The sequence below is a fragment of the Corapipo altera genome, unplaced genomic scaffold, assembly GCF_003945725.1.
Source record: "Corapipo altera isolate COAL_440 unplaced genomic scaffold, ASM394572v1 45, whole genome shotgun sequence".
Classification (NCBI taxonomy): domain Eukaryota; kingdom Metazoa; phylum Chordata; class Aves; order Passeriformes; family Pipridae; genus Corapipo; species Corapipo altera.
The window spans coordinates 7,013,496-7,037,791 of NW_020884877.1; the positions used below are offsets into that span (position 1 = coordinate 7,013,496).

The following is a 24,296-nucleotide window of genomic DNA, read 5'->3' on the forward strand; positions in this document are numbered from 1 at the left end:
GCCCTCCGCCGAGGCAGGGACGGTCGGTGGCCGAGCTCTGCGTGTTGCTGTGCCGCGGGGAGGGGGATGACGCTCCAGCTCCGCGCCTTGGGTGCAGGGCCGCGCTGACCCGGCCGCGGGGCGGCATCCGCAGCCCGAGCGCTCTCCGCTGCTGTTCCGGCCAGTGGGTTACCCAGGCTCGTTCCGGCCTGTTTCCCCTCCCCGTTCAGGTCGTCGCATGCTGCTGCCTGGCACGGCGCTGCTTCGCCGGCCTCTCCACCGCATCCGTGCTTTGGGCCGCCTGCCCGCCCGCGCCCTCATGGACCTCAGGGAGCTCGTTTCTGCCCTGAATGACTTCGCACCCCTCTCTCTGGCGGAAAGCTGGGACAATGTGGGGTTGCTGGTGGAACCAAGTCCTCCCCACACTGTGAACACCCTTTTCCTTACTAACGATCTCACTGAGGAGGTGATGGAAGAGGCGGTGCAAAAGAAGGCAGACCTCATTCTTTCTTACCACCCTCCTATATTCACGCCGCTCAAGCGAGTAACGTGGAAGACCTGGAAGGAACGGCTGGTGGTCCGAGCCCTGGAGCACAGAATCGGGATTTACTCTCCACATACAGCGTACGATGCCATACCTCACGGAGTTAATAACTGGCTGACAAAGGGACTCGGTGAGATTCTGTTAAAAACAAAGAAAGGTTAAAATTATTCCTTGGTATATGCTATTTTATGTGGGGACCTTTCCTCAGATTCCTTTCTTCCAGCTTTTACAGGACTTCATCGTTCTTTCTTTTTTCCCCACGCGATATTTTTCTAGTACTAAGAACCTTAAACATATTTTAGGAAATTTATCTTGGTGATGTATACCAGATACAAACACTAGAGGACATTTTCAGGTGCGTGACTGTGTTGGATGACTACTATTGGATGTAGCATATTTATTGTCCGTTGTGGCTGCAAAGCTTAAGACCACCGATTTTCAATCACCACCTTTAATTTATAAAGTACAAGATCTCATTGTTTGCAAAGGACTTAAGCTACCTGAAATGATTTTAGATTTTTATCCTGTGTTATGACTCATAGGTTACAACAGCTGGGTCTTTTCCAGTCTGTCATACAAACCAGAAACTATTTTTAGTTTTGTACAACTCTTAGAATAAAATTGATGGCACTAAGAATGACAAATAATACATATCTATCAACTTCTTTGGACTTAAAGTAGACTCTGCCTAATGGAAACAACAGGACAAAAAGTCCTCACTTCTGGTCAGGGAAAATGGATTTGAGTGCAAAATTTGCATCTTTTTGTTGTATTTCTTTAGGATATGTGCTAAATCAGTATTAGGATACTTATCCAGCTTTATAAAACAGCAGTCTTGTACTGTTTTTTCAGGTGCCTGTACTTCGGTCCCCCTGCATCCATCAACTGCACCAAGCTGTCCAGCTGAGGGCACTCACCGGGTAGAATTCTGCACAGACACTGAGCATCTGGATGTAGTGCTGTCCAAAATCAAAGACATCCAAGAGATCTCTTGTCTCACTACTTTCCCAGCCAGGTATCTCCTCTGCTCTCTAGTGTTGTACTCTTTCTGTTTGAAACAATAAGTTGCTCTACTTGTACTTTACTGTTATAACCACTTTGTTCCTCTGTGCATTGCTGCTGTATTTTTCAGCAGAGACCTAGAAACTTAAGGAATAATTATCCCTTTCTGATCAATCTATATCATGCTAAATGGTAACTGCTACTCAAGTCTGGCATCACATAGATTAGAGGTGGTAAAGAGGAGTATTAACAGGAAATTTGATGAGGTCAGATGAGTTAAATTCCCATATCTGTTTTTTCCATGAGAGTGAACTAGGCTAGGCTATTCCAATACCTTCTGTTTTCCTTTCTCAGTGGTAAAACAGCCACTGAGGCAGAATAGCTTTGTTTTATAATTACAATACTGAAATTTGATCTAGTTCTTAGCAAGCACCAAGCATATCTTTCCTCAGGGTTGAAGGTGAGGAGCAAACACGAGTCACTTTGAACTGCTCTCAGAAAGCACTGTTGGAGGTGGTGGCATTATTGTCCCAGAACAGCCTTCTTCATCACAAGACGGAGATTCTCTTGCTACAAAAGGTAACAAAATCATGAATTACTTCCTGTGAATGTATTACTTGTGTGAGCTGAGTGCCCTAAACACTATAATGCAGCAGTCAGTAGCATCACAGGTTGCCAGTGCTACCCCATCAGTGCACTGAAATACTGGCTTATGGGGGTTTGAAGCCACACATGGTTTCCAAAGTAATGAAAATATTCGTGGCCTGTGCTAATTCTTAAATCAGTTCCAATAGCTGTTGTGATTAGTATGTTACATTTGAGGACATCACACATATTTTTGTAAAGTTCAGAGACATTCCTGAATGCCTGATATACTCACCTTTGCACAGGATGGAAAGCAATGCAAGCTTCTGGAGTCAGCTTTCTCACAGTAATTTTAATTTCTTTTCAGCCTCTTCTTCCCCACACTGGAATGGGACGTCTGTGCACACTGAGTGAGCCAGTCTCCTTGTCAGACATAATTGAGCGTATCAAAAGCCACCTAAAATTGCCTCACATCCGCATAGCCGTGGGAATGGGCAGGACACTAGGTAAACAGGCCTGCAAGTAAGGCTGTCCCTTAGAAATGGTATTCATGAGGAGCATGAGTGTGTGTGTGAGAGTGGGAAATACTGCTCTGTCTTAAACAGGTTTACTTCCAAGTACTATGAAGCAATGCTAGGAAACAGCATCTTAGAATTTACACAGTACAATCACAAGAAAGAATCTTATCTGTACTTTTAGTGGGAAGTTCTGTTTTGCACTGGTTGACATAGTGAAGAAGGGACAGCCCAAATCAAATACAAGACATCCTGTTTCATAATTTATATAATTACTAAGATTTTATTTGCTGCCCAGGATATCAGACACAGAGGTGTACTGTTTCATTGTACATTCCCTCTTGTGGCTGAATGTTAATTTCAAACCATCTCAAAATAGTAAGACACTTTATGGTATCCTTATGAACATGTGACCATGTTTTGATGAAAGACAAGGAAAAAAGGTGAACCAGCTCAAACAGTGGAGTCATTAGAAAAATGTGGAGCAAACATCCTCTTATCCCAGCTACCTATCCTAATCTCCAAGGAGCACAGCTGCTAGAATTTGTGAGAGCAAATTTGTTGAAAACTTTTTTAGAAGTCTTATTAGAAGCCTCTTTGCTGTCAATTGCACTAAAAAAATCCCCAGAAATATTTTGAAGCCTCTCATTATGGTGTGGGAATGAAGTGATATGACTTCACTTAAATTAACAGTAATTGCAAGGCAACATACTGTAAAACCTTAACAGAATTTGAAAACTCTGTGTTGTGTGTCCCCTCTCCTTACTCAATGTAATGTATACGAAGAATTAAATTTCCTGTCACTGTCACACATGTAACAGCTTCTAATCAGCAACCACAGCAAATGGGAAAATTTTTAATGGCATGGAGCAGTTTTCAGCTTGCATTAAGACTGGCCTTCTGAGAGCTAAAAGTTAGCAACTAGTATATCTTAGAGGGAAAATACTGCCTTAATGGCATCATTAGTTGGGAACCTAATGATGGTGGAACATGAAGTCCTGGAAAGAGTAGCAGCCTATTAAACAGTTCAGAAACCTAACTAAACAACACCTCACTAGGAGAAAACTAGCCATCAGCCAGCCTCTGTGCTGTAGTGTTCTGAAAACTTTCCTACCCCTTGAAGAAAAAAAATCTACCTATCACAGAGGATTGTGCTGTATTATAAGAGATGTTACAGGCCTATGACACTTCAAACTGAGAGATGTGTCTCCAACTCCTACAAACTTACATTGACTCTAAAATCGAGGTAGTTATAGTGAAACAATTAATCAGTACAGACACGAGGGCTGAACAAAGTTTAACTGTGGCACCTTGTGTCCTGCAGAATCGCCAGTGAAGAAAGCTGCTCTGTGTGCTGGTTCTGGGAGCAGTGTCCTGAAGGGAACAGAAGCTGACCTCTACCTCACAGGTAAAAGATTATGTTGCTGTTTCATTATCTTTATAAAAATAGTCACTACAAACAAACAAAAAAACAAACAACAAGCCAGGACTGGTTGTTAAAAGATTTGGCCAGAAAGAGTTACCTATTATTTATAATTGAGAAACAATCAGTTAGTTATTGGAATGATAGAAGAATACCATTTAAGTATAGATAACGTGGATCAGAGGCTGTGTGGCACAGTGAAAGTTATTTGAATTAAAACATTGTTATACATGCATTATTTCAACACAGAATCAGTGTTGATGACAATACGTTGCAATTTCAGTGTGTTTCTCCTTTGGCAAGACACAAGATACTCCCTCCATTCCCTACAGAATTCCCTTACAGAAAATGGAATATAATGTAGTCTGCAAAATCTGCAAAGACCTGGTTACCTAAACTGTGTTATTAGTGATCTACATAACATTTCTTTCTCCAAATGGCAGGAGAGATGTCCCACCATGACGTTCTGGATGCAGTTGCCAAAGGGATAAGTGTTATTCTGTGTGAGCACAGTAACACTGAGCGAGGCTTCTTGTCAGAGCTGCGTGAGGTGCTAGCGACCCACCTAGAGAACAAAATCAGCATCATTGTGTCTGAGAAAGACAGAGATCCTCTCCAGGTGGCATAGGGGAAAAAACATAGGAGAGAGGAGATTCATTCAATCATGGTATCTTGCACAGACCTGTCCAGCTGCAAGCTTAATGGAGGTGTTTTCAATTGGTTCAGTACAGAATGATTGTATTGTACAGTCCCTCAAAGTTTGAGGTATATTTTGTCATGTCAGAAAAATAAATACTTGTTTTGGGCTACCAAAGGTTTGTTTACTCACTTACTGGGCTGCACTTGAATAAATCCACTGTTACTTCTTGCTCTTATTAGATATATTTGATAACCATGATACTCTAGGATTGGTTTGGGTAAAATATGTAAAACCTGACTTATCTTCAGATTTAAGCTTACACAGTTCTACCTTGCTTCAGTTATGTCAAATGATGCCAGTGCAAGTCACTGATATTTTAGCTAATAAATTTCAGGAAAAGTACTTAATGAAAGGGTATGGATCACCCATTTCAATTAACAGTTTTATTAAGGCACCACTCAGATGCAAATACAGAACACAAATCAGGTTTTTGGTACTAGTATTCAATTGCACAATCTACCACTAATGCAGCTTAAGGGCTTTTTAATAGAGGGACTCTAAAAAAATGCTTTGTAAGGTTAAAATTCAATTCCTTAACAAAACTGTATATTAATTTAACGTGCCTTTGTTACTTTCTTTTAAAAACAGTTTCTGTAACTGTGGCTCTTAGTTACAGGATTACCAAAACTGAACATGTAGTTTTTCACCACTGATAATGCTTGAGTTTTATTTTTCAAGTTAATTTTTTGTTGTTTGGGTTTTTGGGGGTTTTTTTAAGGAAAAAAATGTCACAGTTGCATAGCATACCATCTACAGATGGTAAATAGTTCAGTTACAAACTGGTAAAGATCTTGGCACCATCCTTTTAAGTTAATAAAACTGGCTTATCAAGCAATGTCTCTACTACATAACTGCATGTTTTAGTTCCACTTAGATTTAAGTGGAGATGACTGGTATTATCTGTAGCTACCAAGGCTATATAAAGGCCATCATTCTTACCAATACCACGCAGACATCTCAGTAAGCTGAGGAAGACAAAGTGGGGAGAAATGTCTTCATTCCCTGTGGTTCTGTATTGCTACAGAGGACATTAAAATGCCACTGCCTTTGTACCTACACAGAACACAAGAGACCTAAAATGAATGCAGAGATGGGCTAAGTGTCCAGAAACAGCATGAAATCAGATAAAATACTTTTAACACAAAACTCACGAGTTAACTCAAGGTATCTTTCTTTAGCTTGCATCACAGAATTAGCAGCAGCCAAAAACTGATACAAACTTAACCACCTCCTTAACAGCTGCGTGGTATCTCCTGCAGTCCTTCTTCTGGCCTGTATGGGCATCTGGTAGTCTACCAAAACTGTTTGTGGGTAATTCTGAACTCGGGATGATTATAGCACTTCCTTCATGTACATTTCACATCTAGAGAACCAGATAGAATTGCACTGAAAATGCACCATGGTATCACTATCTGGAAACACATTAGGTGGTGTCTTCTTGCATGCACTCAGAATATAAATGAAATCTTGAGTTTCACAGGGACTGTGGAGAGAATCAAAGGACTGAAAAACAGGATGTGGTTGCTGCTTAGCTACAGTTTACAGTTTGTCCAAGAAATCTCTTCCAGTGGCAGAGTTCTTGTTCTTTAACTCTACACCCAACTTACAGGACTTGGCTAAGTCACAACGCCTTGACCCCAGTTTAGTGGCTTTTGGTGACTGTGACAGTAGCCTAAGTAGTGATAGGCAGGATCTGATGCTTTTTGCAAAGTTTTGAAATTGCAGCCTGTAAAATGCAGATGCAAGTGGTACCAAAAGAAAAAGTTGAAAAACATTCTGGGGGAAGAAGCTTGAAAGTTCTTCTGGCATATATCAGTTTTCCCATCAGTCTCTCCGGCAAAGCTAATAAGGACCTATAATGAAGAATCAAGTTGATAGTGGGATAAGCAGATGCCCTGATTTTTCTAATACAAACAAAAGTCTGGCTGTACCTCTCTGTTGCTCCTGTAAGTGAGGGGCAGATGAGGTAACTTATTACTCCATGGGATGTTTTGGTTCTCTTCAAAAGCTATACAGTGGTATTAAAAGGCAGGGAAACCATTCTTAATTTTGATACCTTATAAGAAACAATGTAAAGTATTTTTACTAACTAGTTTGAAATCTTCTGCCCGCTGTATGAGGATTTGCTCAGATATTTGACATAGTAATGAAAATGAGGCTTTTGCACAATTGCCACAAGGATCTCTATCTTCCTATATCATAAAAAGATTGTGGAAGACAAGACAAGCTAATGAAAATTAATAAAGTACTTTATTTGATAGTCTAAACTATTACAACACTGAGCTGTAACAGCTGTAACCAAATGTTAAACGTACAGAATCCCTGAAGTGTCTGGCTGGCAGAATACAGTTGACGGAACTATAGATTTTCCTCCCACATAACTGAGAAAAAAAAAGTGAAGATGTCCAACTTCAGCAGTCTCCCAGCCTCCTAAGGGCTTAAAAAAAGGGAGAGCTTATAAGTGGCATTTAAGGCCTCCTTCAGGATCAACGGACACTCCTGACGTAAAAAATACAAATATACAATCAAGCTTTAAAAAAATAAACAAAAAAAGCTTCACAGCCTTTTCATATTTCTGGATTGCACCTTGGAAAATAGCAGGTAATGACGTGAGTCTATCACAATTTAGATCATCTAAATCTTCTTATAAAAGGATGTAGGTCTGGGGCAAGTCCTTCAGTTCTGTTGTCAGAATTTAGTAAGTTACCCACAGCATCCCAAACCCACTAGTATTCTCCTTTCCTCATGCAATCAAGGTAGGTCTCCTAGCAATTTAAATCTTGGCTTCTTCATACACTGGAAGCTAACTTTGTCTAAATGGTAAAGGAGTACTGGAAAGCACTCAGCTGACAAAAGTTGCACCATGAGTACAAACTAAAGCCGTGACCATCTTGTGACTTGCCCTTCCCAAGTACATTGCTCCAATCAAACCCTCATGTCTGGTGAGGTAGAGAGCAGAAGGCACAGTCTTACTGAGTTTGCTTTTCTGGCTGTAAGAGTGGCTGCACAGATATGAAAGTGGCGTTATCTGAGCTAAGAGACAAAGCAGACAAATCCAGCTACAGCACAAGAGATGCTGTGCTTACAGAAGTCATCATTCCAAACCACCTGAACAATGAGCATGGCTCATTAGAATTAACACTTTTCAGTCCAGCAGCCGTGGGGTTGGAGGAAGAGAGATCTGAGTATAGGCCCCTCTCCAGCAGCCCTTGAGAGCATTTGCCATAGATGCTTTTGAGAACACAGAGACATTACACATCTTCATCCTGGTTCTCTAAGAAGTCGGTCAAGGTACTGTCATCCACAGGAATTAATAAGTATTCCACACCATCAGCTCCCTGAGAACAGACAGACATACACGTTCTGTTAACACCAGTGTACAGGACAAGGCAAGCCACCAGACAGCACTGCAGTGCTAGCATTTATCTGCAGTCTGGACGAGAGCTGGCCAGCATTCTGGAGGACTACTTTACTAAAAAACAGAAATATTTCACTAGAGCAACGCTGGAAATGCACAGATACTGAGAAAAGTCAGTATATGATAAATCTTGTGTGCTGTGCTAGTCTGACACTACACAGCTCACCATAACTAGTACTGCTATACTGTCTCATTATTAGGATGAGTTTGCATTATTTTCTTGTGAAAATAGAGGTAACTATTGGCAGCAGACTGGTAGGCTCCACAGTCCATTATTTCTCACAGTCTTCAGGAAGAAGAGACATGTAGGTTGCTGAGTAACCAAAGCACACTGCATTTTTACAGCATGTAAAGGGTGTTGACAAATTGGAGGCATGGAAAGAGCTGCAATTACAGAATTTCAGCCCCTTGCTAGTTCCTAGGTGTTTAAAACAATACAGCCTCGCTTAGTAGCAATTAAGCATCTTTTTTATTTAAAGTGGTTTTATTATTATTATTATTATTATTTTAAAGTGATTTAAAGTAAAATCCAGAATTATATTCTTCCCTCAACTCACCCGCTTGGTCCGGATGAGCTTGTGGTCCCTGAATTCTGTCAGCTGTGCCCTGAGTGTCAAGTCACTGTTCACAAGGAAAGCCTCCCGACACTGCTGGTAAAAGTCTTGGAAAGACAGCCCTGGAGACAGAAAAAGTCAAGAACAAGAAATGGAAAGTGGTAAGATTGTCAGAATATTCCAGGTCTAATACCACATATTTTCTCTGCCTGAAAGCCTTGCTTTGGCTCAGACCACAGTGCCTACAGTAACATCACCTCTTTCAAGTATACATCCAAGCTAATATTTTAGTAATTAATGGAAAACCACTGAATTAACATTCCAGCCACACTGCTGCCTAATGGAATTTTAATAGCACTTTAAATGCACTTTCCAACATGGTTAATCTCTCTAATTTCCAACTCTATCTTACTTTCTGTACCATTAACAAGTTATTTATATCCACTGCAGCACCTATTACAGATGGTGACAGAATATTCCACATGTATAGCAGGGATACATCAGAAGTCACCTAGATAGGAACAGCATGGGAAAAAAATCTCCTATCTCTCCCTGGTCCTTTAAGTGCAAGTTATGCAAATTCATAGACTTCATTTTAATTTTTTTTAACTCCACAGCCCCCCATGAATGGCCTCAGTCATGTCTAAGAATCAAAGCAGACAACAGTGAGAGCAGATCCTTCAGAACCAGCCAGTCTACTGATTTCCTGTCAGAGTCAGACACAGTGCCACTTAAAAAGACACTGAGCCGACTGTTGTAGCACTTCTGTTGCTGGACATGTAATCTGCATACCAAAAGCCAGGGCTGCTGTGAACAGCAACACCCCAAAGAGATGAGCAAAGGTGGGTACTTACCTGGGTAAGATGGGTTGTCCTTTTTCTCCAGCTGGTACTGAGCAAGCAATCTGAATATCCCCCTAAGTGAAAGGAGGAAAGGAGAAAATAAAAATAAAAATAGTAATTGAAAAACATCCCAAAACTCCCACCTTTAGAAAATATGAACTGATTTGCCCTTTTGCACAAAGACCTAGCTGTGAATCTCATCACTGGACAAGGTTTGCTATCTAAATGCTGTTCATTTAAAACAACCACTCAACTGGAACCCAGGTCCTACTATCTTCATCTTCAACACTGTTGTCAGAGAACATGGACTGTAAGGACTGTGTCCTCCCTCAGCAAGTGCTACTATGAAGTGTAAGAGTGTCTTACCTGGCATTGGGAGTGAGACTGCGCAGGACATGTGTGAGGGAGCTCAAAGCCAAAGATCCAGACTGTTGTACTAAAAGCGAATTCTCATAAGATGTTTCTTCCACGTAAGGACTAAATGTGGTTGTTTCATACCAAAGCCAGTTATAGAGACTCAGCTTTGCCTGATCCCACACTAGACAGAGACAAAAGAGCAAGCAGATAAAATTGAGAGATTTAGCTTTTCTAAGGTGTTAAATAAGCAATATTAAAATGTACATAGTTCTACTGTAGGACTGAGGAAACTATGCATGCTTGTGAAATTCACAGTACATAGACCCAGATACTTGCTGTTCCAGCAAGACAATTTCTCTTCAACAAAACATCTGCATGCATCCCTTTTCCATACTAGTTTCATAGATAGACTGTAAATCCTTCCAGAGTCAACAGTGTGCAACCAGCTACAGCTGGATGCTCTGCCCAGAGCGGGGGTAAACCAGCCTGAACAACACCCTTCCCAGAGAGTGTGGAGATTCCTTTCTTGAGTGGGGATGCTCCTCGAAGTTACTTCTCAAGGCTGAACTTAAGAGATTTGCCCACAGTTGTTGGTATGGGTAAGTAACATCAATTTCTACTTAATAATTGTTTTTGCTAGCTTTAATATAAGTGCTTCAATATTCCTTCAAAAATAGTGTACAGTTATAGCCACCTATACTCTGTACTAAATAATTCTGATTAAGATCTTTTAGTCTAGTCATCATCTTAATTTAAAAAAACCCCAACATTTATTTATGTATTTGGTTTGCCATCCTTAATCCTGTGAGACAAAGTTCAATTACACCTATATAATCCTTTAGACATAAACTATCTACTAAGTCTGGCACTAAGATTGGGTCCAGCCACACCTAGACTCCTCTCTGAGGACGAGTTTAGAAAGCAGGGGGGGTCCTTTCTGCACCTCATGGCTCAGTGGGAGGGCTTCTCTAATCAACTTTGTCTGAAGCTTCTGTTCTGCCCCCAACACTGGCCGATAAACAAAATTGTTAAGTTGTAATGACAGACATAACATCCAATTTCTAGTTCAGTTAAGTCCCTAAAATCAAAGGGTGCCAGAAGCTAGGAATCTATTTGTATATTATGATCAGTATTATTTCTCAGTATCTTTATACAGTTTTGGTTCAGTACCACCATAGTCCCCATGGGGATTATACACACATCAACAGAACTGTTCTACAAATCAACAGTAATACACGAGGTTATGAAACAGCAGCCCCAAAGCAGAATGCAGATTCTTCTCTTTGCTAGATCAGGGAACTCACTGAGAGGAGCATTGATGTGATCAATAGAGGCAATGAGGTAAATGCTGGGCAGAGATGACAGCTGTGCAAGGATCTGCTGACTTCTTTCTCCTCTCAACATCTGGCTGTCCAGGTTATGAATGAGGACATAGAGCTCTAAAGATGAATCTGCAAGGTCAGAAAAAACAGCAGAGAACCAATCAAAGAAACTGCACACAAGCTGGCTTCCCGTTCCCAGTGCAGCACAGGACAAGTCTACTCCATCAGGCTCCATATATATCACTCCAGTATCAAATCACTTTCCTTGTATAGCTTACTTTGATCCCATACTTGGTTTTTCTGAGCGCCTAAAAGGCTTTTTCTCAATTCATTGTATCACAGTTGTCATCACAGCTACAGTTCTTTTTTTCAGTTTAAGCTTTTCTGTTATAATCCACTTTCCACTTGGTCACAGGTTTACCATGAATTGCCCTTTTAGCTATGCATTTCTTTGCAACTCAAGATCATTAAAATATATTTTAGAATGGAAGCCTAAGCACAGTTTGTTCAGCTGCTTTCAAGTTACATGACTAAGATCTTTAAGCTCCTCCTCACATAATGAAAATGCATTTCCTATTAAGGGTTGGATCCAAAACATATTAACTTCACTGGAAATTTTTCCCACTGAGTCCTGAAAGAAAGTTACAAAGACCTAGCTTGGATAATGCAAATGGCAGATGCTAAAATTTCCAGATAGTTTCTTGCTGCTGTATTTATCCCTAGGAACAGCTGTTTCCTCTGCCCAGAAACAATTCTGGAACTACAACCAGTTTTTGTGCAAATGAATACATACTTGTCTGCCAATGAAAACCAAAGGTTCCTCAGATTTCCAGTCAGATCAGCTGTAGTGTATTTGATTTATGTACATCAAGGTGCATACTGCTGTTCACCAGTCTTTCCACTTAGTCCCACCAGACATGATGGGTAATGATGCAAAACAAAACAGAAACACTGAAACACCAATGCATGCACAAATAAAATTCCATGGCAATGTATATAATATGTATACAAAAGCAGTAAAAGAGATGTTCAAAAAGTATTTCAAGTAAGCATTCCATGTGGGAATACCTGTTTAATTTTACTTTTGAAACCAATTCTAACCTGCTTGTTTGACACTGTTGTCCTGCTGTAAAACACTGACTGAGGTAACAGTCTGGGATCATGCACACATATATTTCTGGTGCATATGTTCATTTATATTGCATAAATTACAAGCAAGGAAGTATACCAGTTAAAATACACTAAGAAACTGTGATTGCACATATGAAAACTATGAGAAAAGAAATGCCCTCCTAACAGCAAGTAAATTCTAACATTTTAATGGATAAATTAGTCATTTTACCTTCTTTAAACCTTTTAGTAATGAATTCAAGCTGGTCAAGGGGGCTGCGGAAGGTTCCTATATGATCCAATACCTCCTCTGTGATGGAGTTGAGAATCTGAAAAACAAAACAGGTGTCCTTTATGAAGGGACCTGGCACTGAAGTGCAGAAAATCTGAAATTGCCCTTGACTCTCATGTGGGAGGTAATCCAATTTTTACCATCAAATTCCCAAAGCAGTCAACATTAACAAAAAAATTCTACCCCTTTTCAAAACAGTGACATAAAATAAGGCTTTGGAGTGATGAGTATCTAGTAATGACAGGAATCACTACAATTCCTTGGAAAATGTATGGGACAATTTCTGTAAGAGAGAGAGGAACTGCTCTTCATTCAAGAGCCTGCTGCTATAGGATGCAGCAGGCTTCCTTAATATTTTACATTGAGAGACTTAAGAGGTATCTGTAAAACAGGATTACTACATAAGCCATAAGCTTTTCCCACACTTACAGATCTCACAGTGATGCTGGGGAAGTATCCATTAACCACAAGGTGAACAGAATCCTGGAGCAGAGACGTACGAAACTTCTCCAACAAATCACGCTTTGAGCCCAGTCCATACAGCACGATATTGAAACCCAAGCTGCAGAAAAGGGAGCAAAATACACTGAATCAAAAAAGTACAAGTCTGGTTTTAGGTTTATACACTTATTAAGCAAAATCCACTGCAATCTTGCCTCTAAAAACTTTCACGTTTTGTCAACTCCAGGCTTACCTTCAACTGACAGCTCATAAATAAGATGAGCTGAAATGTGGTATGTGCATTCTACTAAAAGAAGCATTTTAACAGCCTAGAGGCTCACAAATTCAGCAAAACATCTATGTAAGAAAATGGTATTGACTAAGAAAGTGATAGTACATCTAAAACTTCAGGTTACAAATGTAACCAGCACTCACATGTATCTCCTCACCAGTGGTTACATTAAATGTTTACAGCAGGTCACAGCAATTACAAGGAAAAAAGCAAGCCTTCATGCTCATTTTCCATTCTGATCCACAGGCGCAATTTCAAAGCAAAATTACTCTATTCTCATATATATTTCTTATCCTAATTGTTCCACAGAAAAAGAGGCAGGAAAGCACAAAGAGAATATGGTAGGGAATTGTAGAACCCCAGAGAAACTGACTTTAGTCACATCCACTCCTCTCTCAGGCTTCACCATGATCTGAGAAACACTCATTAGGCCTTGGTCTTGATGAATTGCACTTGGACTAAGCCCCTCTCCAACTTATCAGAAACACTGTCTGTTCCCAGGAACTAGTGATGTCTAATGAGCACGTGTTTTTTAACAAGCAGCCTTGGAAACTTATTTTTCTTGCCTGAATAACAACCCCAGTGGAATAATATTTTGGTTGCTGAACCTTTAAAGAAAGTTACTGACTCAAATTGCGGCCAGGATGAAAAAATTTCTATGACTGAAGCCCACTCTCTTGCCACCCTATAAGCAGTGGTCTGAAATGAAATCATTTTGAGGTCTCAGTTCCCAGAAGGTAACTGGCTAATGTGTATGTCTCAAACATTGATAACCAGATGGCTGTGAAGCCAACCAAGGACTGCTAATAATAACAGACAAGAATTGCTGATAATAACCAAGGATTATTGGTATTAACACACCGTGAGGAAGAACAAGTTTTGGCTGGAAAAAAGGGGTTAGGTGGAGACAGGGCAGCACTTTTCTGAACCACAACACAGTACAGTGCAACTGCAGGAATGAGTGGCAGGAAGTGGATGTCAACTATAAGGTGGGATTGGAACTACAAAAGACCCTGAAGCCCTTTGACCCACTTCCAGAAAGGCCTAAAAGAACAGACTGCATAACTAATTAGCATAGAAAGTGACAAACCTGCCCATGAAAAGGTACCCCCCAAGCCCAGGCGGTGCCCTCAAACCCCGGACATGTCATCAGCCAGACTGACAAGGTGGACCAACCCTGAAACTAGGATCGGCATCCCCTCAGCTGGGTCGGGGCTGAGACCAGGATTGGCATCCCATCAGCCACATGGATGCTGGAGCAAAGACTGAAGAAATTGGTGGTGGGCTACTCACTACCAGCTCGCTGCTGTAAGCAAAACCAATTCCTTACAAAGGACACTTTTCTCATCATTCCCTTTCCCTGTTTTCTCATTATTCATGTTCCCTGTTTGTGAATGCCCTCTACATTGGTTTAGAGAGGCACAGGCAAACTAGCCAGGTAGAATGCAATGTCATTGCACTTCAGGCGTTCAGTTTAAGGAGTCAGTCTGATATGATTTGGTCTGCAGGAAGCACTGAACTACATTAATGTCACCTACTTTTAAATTTAAGCAATCAATCATAAGAAAAAAAGTCACTCCTTAATTCACCCACAGGATATTGTTGACTAAGGGTAAGTTTACTGGCAGTGCCTTTTTACTAGGCTTATTCAGTGATTCTCATTGGATACTTACTGTAATTGCAGCATCCACTTGGAAAACAAGGATTCATGTTTCTGGTTAAGTTCTTTAATTTCAGCAGCATAGGCAAGGGGAGCTTTTGTCAGAAGATCACGCAGTGTTTCCTATGTTGAGAAAGAGATGGCAGTCATTCAAAGCAGAGAAGAAACAAGGCATATCTGGAGTCCTTAAGAACACCCTCTAGTATGCTTTCTAGCAAGGGAGAATAGTTTTCGTTGTCAGTGCACTCAATTTGTGGTTGTTTCTTTTTTCCATGAAGACCCCCTGAGCACAGTTTTGCTACTGAAGACACAAAACAGAGATTAAGTAAACTTATTATGCAAAATGACAGCCAGAGTAGGACTAGAGCAGATATCACACTGTGTCTTTTGTCTTTCTGCCAAGTATGGGAAAACTACTACAGGAATAACAGGCACACTCAGAGCTTACACAGCCCCAAGCACTGCACCAGGAAGGTGCCAATATCCCATCCCTGCTCACGGGAGCAAAGGCTTAGCAACATGCTTAGCAAAGGTTCAGATGTTTGTCACTACAAGAGAATGCTCAAAAAAACCCATCATCTTAAAAAAGAAATACAGCAGGAAGAAAATAATTTGCAGCTGATAGCTAAATGTAGAAAAAGTATTATTTCAAAAGCACCAAGAACAAAAGGAATAATTCAGTTTTAAGGGTATGCTGTGATGCTCATGTTTAATCAGCACGGCAGCATAAGTAGCATCAAATCTACACTGACCTCCCTTTCTCTTCCATTTTAACAGCTTTGCTTTCCACTCCCTTGCAACAGAAGACAGTTTAGGCTGGAAAGGCAGCTGCAATGTATCAGACAAACAAAGCACTGAGAGATAGAACTGCTAAGCCTTCGATTATTTTGAAGCAAGCAGTAGATTTAACACTGAAAGCCTCAATTTTCTTCCAGAGCTGTTACAAAAGAACTTGTTAAGAATACAGGTGCTCTTCTGGGCAGTAATTCCAGACAACAGCAGGCATCAGGCAGTCTGCATATATGCTATCTTTTACAACACAAATGGGCACAAAAAGCAGTCATGGACACAAGAACTACAAATATTCTACACACTTCCCTGGCACCTGTCCTTGGGTACCTGTCTATGTAGGGTACCACTCCTTGCTTTGAACTCTCTCATGGAAGTGAGAAAAATAAAAGTAATTCAGTCATCACAATTAGACGATTCCTGTCTACTAGAAACTGGAAAGGAACAAAGTAAATCTAACAAATTAAGTGAAAACATTTTGAGCTGTCCCAGTCCTGCAAGAGGCTTGACCCAGTAGTATTCAGATTAAAAGAGCTCTCTTTATTTCCTCTACACATAAATAGTCAAGACGGCTTGTAATTCCCCATATAATTTCATTGACAAAACACTCTTTTGGTGATAATTTTTCAAACAGGTCTCTACAATTGTGCTTCTCCCTCTTCTCCTCCCTCAAAAGCAAACTTTAACCTCTTCTGGTAACCTCTCCTCCCTGCATTTTCCCTGTTGTCTCATATTCCAACAACTGGGCACTGTCCCTGCTCAGAGCAGCAGAAGGGAATATACTGCCTAGAACACTACCTAAACCAGTGTTACCACTGAGCATGTAACGAGCAGAAATAAAGTGAAAATAGCAACATCAGGAAATTTTGAAGAGGGAAATCTTTATCAAAGAAATCAAAAGCTCCAAGAGTTGTGTTATTCACTGTGAACATACCTGATTCAACCTTCTTTTCCGCAACTTCTGCAGCGTTCGGTCTGAAGTGAGCACTTTGGAACTACTGTGAGCTTCAAAGTATTCTTCCATCAGGTTGCTCTGTAAAAGGACAGCAAGATCAGCCACACTCCTCCTGCCTCTCCCTAAGATGGCCAATATGAGACACAGCATAAGGATGAAGAAAAAGACAAAAAATATTAGCAAAAATGGCTTTTATTGTAGCATTCTGCCAAAGTCAACCTAGTCAGATGGTTCCTGCCTGAAGGCAGAGACAGAAAAGAGATTCTGAGAGAGAGAACATAACACTTAATTCTAAGGCAGTATGAGGATCCCTGATGCTGGAAGGAAATAAGACAATTAGGCTGAACACCAAGCCAGAACAGTAACGTGTGCTTCTTTTGGTGCTACAGGAATCAATTCCTTCATCCTTTATCAATACAAGGTCTCCTGCTTCATGGACATCTTAGAACTTCTCCTTCTGAAGCTGCTAAGGATACAGACTGGATTAGCCCACAGGCTCCCGTGATGCCTGTCCAACAGGGATTGTTCAAAAGTACCACAAAAGCCAACCCAGCTGGTTTGATTTGAAATGAGTCCAGCAGTCCTTCTCCACAGTCAGGTGTGGTCACTGACAGCTTATTGTCACTACACATCCCTTCGCGTTTGCTAGCTCAGAATTTCTGCACACTCACCATCTTTTCCTCCTTATTTTTTTTGGCTAGGCTGTTTCTGGGAGGAGGTGTAGGTGCAGCCTTAGTTTTTGCTGGGGCCTTTTGACCTGATAAAACAGTGCTGACTTCTTGCTGATCTTCTTCATCCTCCTCCTCTGAGCAGGAAGCAGAATATTCACTCTCACTTTCTAAATAGGAATCTGGAGCTAGAGCATAAATTTACAATTAAAAGCTAGGAATGACTTCTTACATGTAATCCATTTTGCACCATCTCACACTCTCACACACATTCTCAAGAAGTTTTTCAAGCATATGAATCCTAAATATGTTTCACAGAAAGGTAAAATCAATGCTTAACAGAACTGCAAACACACATGGTCATTTCTTTCCCAGTTCTAGCATCACAAAGTACTGTTAAGTAAAGCTTGCTCCTTGACACCAACTAAGAAACATAATCCTACCATAAAAAGTGACTAAAAATGGACAACGGAATTCCCTATTTCTCTTAGAATCTCTGCATCAGTTTTCCCTTTTGGAAATGCCAATCATGCAAGCTGAGTATCTTCTAAGTCACACACTGCAAAAAGGTTTTGTAAAATATCTCTGTTAGCAGTGTTGATTGAAGAGCACAGACAAATCTGGCTCAGACTTGGTCTCTCAACACAAAAGAAACAGAAGATGAAACACCATGTACTAAACTCTCCTCTGCATTCATTCTGAGCACTTACAGCCAACCAGTTGTTGGAATAACTATTGGAATACTTTACCATGGATGTCCCAGCCATCATCAAAAAGTTTTATGACCTGGTTCAAGCAATTATGCCAAATTTAAGTGTCAGCACAGGTTAGATTACTGGAAGTTTTGTCTCTTTTGATCATGTTACTGAAGTTTGGCAACTTGGTGCTTCTAACCTTCCCATCCCTTACCTTAGTAACTATCAGTTGTAGGGAAAAGGTCAACATAAGGACATTTCTACACTCTCTGCAGGATGAAGTAGATTGCTTCAGTCACACTGTTACTATGGAAAAACAGTGTTTTTCCTCACCAGGAAAAACACTCTCTCCTGAGCACAGCCTCACTGACTGTGGGAGCTGACTGCAAAGGCTGATCCTTACCTGCTAGCCTCTTTCTGAGCCTGTAAGGTGTGGTTGACACAAATTCTTTCTTTTTGCTCTGCAACAGCAAAGAAAAAACATACATTAGAAGAAGAAGTGTAGCTCTCCTCTAAACAGCCCTCTGCCAAGTAAAGAGTAGAATCAGGTTACATTTCCAAAGTATTTCAGCCCACATGAAACTAGGAAAGCAGAGGCAGTAAGTATGGAGAGTTCTTGTTTTGCCATTCAGAGGGAGGCAGGATCAGGTTTCAAAGGGGGCTTAGTTCTTTCAACTCATGTCTTGAGATGGAGGGTAGAAAATTGTGAAATCTCCAACCAAGATGCCAATCCTGGTCCCTCAGGAAGAGTCAAATTGAAGCAATGACAAACTGAAAATGCTTTGGTCCCCACAGCAGTTATCTTCCACACCATGCTGTCCACTGAAAGTTCTTTGGAAGTCCCTCCAGGAAAACAACTACCATAATGACAGAAGACCACTCAGCATACTAAGCCCAGAAGTACAGCACAGGGAACCCAAGCTGCCTGTGCTCATCAGGTTGTAGTGGCACATTTTCCTTACACGTGTAAAGCACATGACTGACTTGGACACTGGATCAAGTCTGCAACACTTAGGAAACACTTTTGTTGATCCTGACAAAGTGGATGTGAAATCATCAGGGAGTGAATACGGCATCCCAAAATAGCATCTCTTTTGGAGGCATATCTCATCCTGGAACCTTATACTGGAAAAGTTGTGTATGATGCTATACCATTCTAGAAAGCCAACTGTTCCACTCTATAACCACAACTGGCAGTTCTGGACAGTATCTCTCTGTAACATCACAAAACACAACATCAACTTACATCTCCCCATTATCCCAGTTTATAAACCAATGCTAAAGTAAGAAACAGCACCACAGTTCTTGAACTCCTGTTCTAACAGCACTCCTTACAATTAAGGTTTTTTCTTCCTTTAGTGAGAAACTGGAAAGCTATGAGTTTAACTGTGTATTAAGGGATTGTCGAGCATCCTCACTTGTGTGAAGCAAGGAAATAGTTTCCACCCATGGTAATTAAGCTGTCAAACCCACTATTTGCCCACTGACTCCAAATCCCATAGCCCTCATTAATGGCAGCTCTGGTTCTCATTTCAGTTACTCCTGTGTGGTTGGATTAGGCTTTTCAAGGTCTTTCCTTTCCAGAACTGTACGACTGGCGACCTCAAGTTTTAAAAGTAGGGGGAAAAAAACCCAACCAAAATCCAACCAAGCTAAAGTCATCACTCACCCTCAGCTGCTCTTTGTTTGAACTTGAATGTTCTGAAAAACAAGAAACAGCATTGTACAGAGTACTGCATATTTTCAACAGTGGCACAAGCTGATCCTGTAGAAAACCAGGCATTCACTATTCAAAGGTATGCTGCACCAGAATATCAGCTCCCTGACTCTACCTCCTCACAGGTAGGCAAGAAGAGAACAAAGACAATTGTTGGGAGGAATGGGTTAATAGTAGAAGACTGGCAAAGAGATTTACAAATATGCTCAAGTGACCCTGCAGCTGAGGATAGCAAAGACTCAAGTAGCAATGTAGAAAAACACATATACCATGGATATTGCTGTTGGCTCTCTGTACTCTTTGAGAAGTAGAGCATCTGTGTCTAGATAACACAGGTGCTTGTTAGACCTGGAGACACCCTAATGGGAGAGTGAATGAGGAGGCTCAAGCTCCCTGTCTTGGTACAGAGAGGATCAAAACAGTGAAAATCACAGCACGGTGGTAAACTATACACGTGAGAAGCCACTGATAAACCAGTGTGAACAGCAGGCTGGTGATTCTCTAGCACTGGACTAAACTTAATGGTGCCTGAATCTCCACTCAGTGCCTACACCTCTGCCCAGGTGTTGCCTCAGGGAACCTGTGGTTAGTGAGGTAATGGAAGTAAATTTACTCTTTGCATTCCAGCCGTGAGTCTGTGGTTGTTCCAGCTGCCTGCCTGTGTCGACACACAAAACAGTCAATGTTATTACCACAGAAGGCAGCTTTTAATTCTGGTCACAGCTTTGGGAGGCCACTGGCAGGAGAGAAGAGGCAAAAAAATGAGGTAATGTTTTCTCCCTGAGCACATCAGACTCCACTTCCGAGCACAAAGGCACATACTCTTGCCAGTGCTGACCTGCACTGATTTCTCCCACCTGTATTTCTCCCTGCAGCACTGGGTGCTTAAATATTATATAATAAAGTGTGAATTTACACATGAACACCCCCACACTCCTACCTAGTTGCTGCTTAACGCATAAACCCAACTTATAACTCTCTCAAGTTGAGAGAGCAAGTATTTCTGTTGAATGCAGAGGAAGTCGTTAAATGTCAGTAGATGAGACAGAAGCTCCTGACACTCAGGTGAAGCAGAGGCCATGCATACCAAACAGTTCAGCCTATGGTATTAAGCTGACTAAAACACTCAGGTATGACAGAAACTGGCACTCAAGCATTCACTCCACCAACCCAATGGAAACATAACCGCCATTCACTCAGCTTCAGTTGCTGAAGCCATCATAGGACTTACTGCTACTTTGAGGTGTCTTTGCTGTCTTCCCAGGGCCCTTGGAGTGATCAGGTGCCACACTCTGTTCTGGTGTGTGGGCTAATTCAGAGGCTGTAGAAAAGAGGGGAAAGGGAAGAAGTTTCACATGTCAAGTACAAAACTTATAGATCTGGGTAGTCAGACATGGAGCCATATACTTGAAATGCTCTCTAAGTATTAATTCCTTAGCTATTGCAGGAAGTGCACCAGATACTTCCATTTTTTTTCTAACCCTAATGGTGAATGTAATCCTCAGCAAAGATTTTCAAAGACTGAACTCGTCAGTTAATTAATTTTACAAGTATGGCTGAGGCAATGGCAGAGCACATTTTGCTGCCTGGGAGACCACGTCTTTGAATCAGAGAGATGTTTGGCCAGGCTCACTTAGCCCTTTAAAACTGCTCAGCTGGACATAGTAAAGCATCAGGTATAGCAAACACATCAGTTGCCCAGGAGGAACTATTTACCTCTTTGTAGTACTTATCAGTGCAAGCTGAAGTCAAAGGACTGATCTGAATATGAAAGGTGCCCATAACCTGCAAACAGTCCCTACCATGGCAGGACCAACAGCCTATTGCATGGAACAACACTGTGACTCACAGCCCAGCATTGTATGACTTCCCTTTTCAAACTGACTTGGCTCCAGGAGAGAGCACCACTGAAACCTACTCTGCTGCAGAAGGAGGTGTAAGATAAGAAACACACTACTTCCCAAGACACAGTAGAAGCTAAGAGGCACCAAAACCCTCTCTCTTGGATTATCCTTTGTAGGATGTATCAGTAGCTGTGACAGCTAAATGCTAAAGAAATTCAGATGGTGTTGGACATACTTTTCAAGTGAGAAGAAATGGTGACAACAAGCCTCATGCATCTTATTTGAACCAAAAGAGTCCACCCTCTCCAGAATGCAACTTTCTACAGGACTGTGAACTTGGAGTCCACAGTTAGCCCAGCAAGCACACTCAGACACTTTGAGTAGAAATCCTCTGACACACAAAGCTAATATAGCCTTTGTTTGATTCTCTGCTACATAGTGAGGATATTCTCACATCCTTCTAAATTACACAAATAAAAACCCTACCATTCTTTGGCACTTACACAGAGACTTTTTCCCAGCATTAAGAAACTTCTACATTTTCTTATGTGTTTATTATCTGTATTTCCTACCCCCATCACGTCGTTGCTTTGTCTTAGCCCTGTGCTTTTGTTTCTGATGAAGACTGATTCAAAGACCAATAAAAGGTACTGAAATATTGCAATTACATCTTTTGCGTAAAAAGAAGTGACAAATCACTTAAACAAGAATACTCAAGAAAAGACCATAGACGGAGCAAGAATGAAAGAAAAGAGAGCAAAACATACCCAGCTCTGCCATTTTACTGGAGCGTTTGGGAGTCTGAAATGAATAAACTTCACCACCACTTACACTTGTGCCATTTCCCATTGGATCTGCGAAAAGAAATGTTACTTGCAGCTATTTTAAAAGCACTGATATATTCCCAACCCAAGAAACACGGAATGCAATATTTCACTATTTGGCTCTCTTTATATTGCAGGTGTTATAAAATAAATATCATAATAAAATCCTAGAATAATAATCCTCTCCTTTGCCTGTTACCACAACCACAGCCAGAGCTGGTTCAGCCCTCAAAAGCAATTTCACTGGCATTGTACAACCCTGACACTGCAAGAATCTCCTTAAGTCACAGATGTGTTACGTTTTCTCCTGCTAATACCTTGGTTACATATTCCAAGAGTAGCAACATAGTTCTTCTCTTCTAGGATCTCCTGAGCTTCATCATCTGAAATATTCTCAAGTTTCTTCACAAATCTCTTCAAATTGATACTCGGCTGAGGCTTGTCCTTCCGTACTTTGATACCTAGGATTGCAAAAAAAGCTTTAACCTCCTGCTATTTCATGATTTCTACTGCAGTAGTACGCAGCCACCCAACTCAGAGACCAAGTTGCTGTTATAACAAATACAACGCTAAGATGTCCTGCTAAAAGAAGACCTGGTCAGCAGCTGACCCTACAACCATTAGTCCCTCCTTCTCCACAAATGCTGGCCCTTGCAGTTCGTAAGGACAAGACACCCATTTCAGCACACACCAGCTGCCATCGTTTGGGCAAAATGACAGTGACTCGCACATCACAGCACTGCATGCAAAGGGGACGGTACTTGCCATGCCCTATCCTTCATGGTGAAGGGGAGCAAGTGGACAATACCTTGCCTGTAGGCTGTCAGAACACTCGTGGGCGAATTTAGGCTGTGACCCCTCTGGAGACCGTGTGTCTGACCTTCTGCTCAAAGTAGGACCAGCAGTGTCTGATTCGGATGCTCTGCGCCTTGTACTGGCAACTTTGAAGCATCTCCACAAAGGTTCCAAACCTTAAAAGTAGTCAGAACTGCAGCAAAACTCTCCTACAGCACCCACCACGCGGAGCCTCGCTCCGCCCCGCCCGCAGTCCGTCCTGTGCCGGGCTGGACAGGGACCAACCGCGGAGAGGGCGGTCGTTCGACCCCGGAGGCCTCGTCCTGCTGCGGCCCGACCCGGGTGCTGCAGAGCCCCTTTCCCGGGGGCAGCGGCGGCTGCTCAGACCCCCCTCCCCGCGCCCTGGGAGCGGCGGGCGGTACCGGGCTGGGCGCTGCCCGGGGCCGGCTGTACCTGTGTCGTCGGCGATGTGCTTCAGGACCTCCTCGTCGGGCACGAACTTCACCTGCAGGACGCGGCGGCGGGTGCCGCCCGAGCCCTCGCTGCGGCTCATCGCGGCCCCGCCTCGCCTCACCTCACCCCACCCCTCACGGCGCCGCTCCAGCGGGACCGGGGCCAGAACCGGGCTCCCGGCCGCTCCCCGCGCCGCCGGCAGCGGCAGCAGGAGGCGGAGCCGCGCTCAAGTGGAGCCAGCGCTCCGCCCCGCCCGCCCCGAGGCACCGAGACCGGCGGCCGCGCCGTGCGCGACCCGTTCCGAGGCCAACCCGCGGCCCGCTCCCGCACCAGGGCGGGACTTCCGCCGCCAGGGAGGCGCGGCCCCGGGGCGCATGCCCGGGGTGGCGGGGTGAGGGAAAGCCCCGGGCACCGCGCTCCCCGCGGCCCCGGGCACCGCGCTCCCCGCGGCCCCGGGCACCGCGCTCCCCGCGGCCCCGGGCACCGCGCTCCCCGCGGCCCCGGGCACCGCGCTCCCCGC

General features: G+C 42.4%; 2 protein-coding genes across 3 annotated transcripts; one reads left to right on the top strand and one right to left on the bottom strand.

The window, feature by feature from the left end:
* The first annotated feature begins 15 nt into the window (after nucleotides 1-15).
* NIF3L1 (NGG1 interacting factor 3 like 1) lies at nucleotides 16-4,852 on the top strand. The gene is made up of 6 exons (XM_027636608.1): nucleotides 16-653; nucleotides 1,376-1,538; nucleotides 1,978-2,104; nucleotides 2,478-2,616; nucleotides 3,950-4,033; nucleotides 4,492-4,852. Exons 1-6 carry the CDS (start codon nucleotides 218-220, stop codon nucleotides 4,674-4,676), a joined length of 1,134 nt encoding a protein of 377 aa, XP_027492409.1. The 5' UTR covers nucleotides 16-217; the 3' UTR covers nucleotides 4,677-4,852.
* A 601-nt stretch (nucleotides 4,853-5,453) lies between these two features.
* On the bottom strand, nucleotides 5,454-23,995 carry ORC2 (origin recognition complex subunit 2). Of its 2 annotated transcripts, none has more exons than XM_027636602.1 (16): nucleotides 23,777-23,995; nucleotides 22,846-22,989; nucleotides 22,472-22,558; nucleotides 21,092-21,181; nucleotides 19,813-19,844; nucleotides 18,547-18,604; nucleotides 17,452-17,636; nucleotides 16,760-16,858; nucleotides 15,050-15,159; nucleotides 13,073-13,205; nucleotides 12,584-12,680; nucleotides 11,224-11,370; nucleotides 9,929-10,100; nucleotides 9,575-9,636; nucleotides 8,724-8,842; nucleotides 5,454-8,086 (listed from the first exon to the last, which is right to left on the bottom strand). In XM_027636602.1, the coding sequence occupies exons 1-16, from the start codon at nucleotides 23,874-23,876 to the stop codon at nucleotides 8,000-8,002; spliced, it is 1,722 nt and encodes a 573-aa protein (XP_027492403.1). In that variant the 5' UTR covers nucleotides 23,877-23,995; the 3' UTR covers nucleotides 5,454-7,999. The 2 variants fall into 2 exon arrangements, with proteins under 2 accessions (XP_027492403.1, XP_027492404.1); XM_027636603.1 differs by lacking the exon at nucleotides 23,777-23,995 and adding an exon at nucleotides 23,337-23,486.
* Between the last annotated feature and the right edge of the window lie 301 nt (nucleotides 23,996-24,296).

What these genes read in the sequence shown, in the direction of transcription:
- NIF3L1 (XM_027636608.1), top strand. Translation starts at nt 218, where the DNA reads ATGCTGCTGCCTGGCACGGCGCTGCTTCGCCGGCCTCTCCACCGCATC. An exon ending in AGATTCTCTTGCTACAAAAG is followed by an intron (nt 2,105 to 2,477) that starts GTAACAAAATCA and finishes ATTTCTTTTCAG; the next exon opens with CCTCTTCTTCCCCACACTGG. An exon ending in GGGAATGGGCAGGACACTAG is followed by an intron (nt 2,617 to 3,949) that starts GTAAACAGGCCT and finishes TGTGTCCTGCAG; the next exon opens with AATCGCCAGTGAAGAAAGCT.
- ORC2 (XM_027636602.1), bottom strand. Translation starts at nt 23,876, where the DNA reads ATGAGCCGCAGCGAGGGCTCGGGCGGCACCCGCCGCCGCGTCCTGCAG. An exon ending in CAGTAAAATGGCAGAGCTGG is followed by an intron (nt 21,182 to 22,471) that starts GTATGTTTTGCT and finishes TCTTTTCTACAG; the next exon opens with CCTCTGAATTAGCCCACACA. An exon ending in AAAGACACCTCAAAGTAGCA is followed by an intron (nt 19,845 to 21,091) that starts GTAAGTCCTATG and finishes CTTGTTTTTCAG; the next exon opens with AACATTCAAGTTCAAACAAA.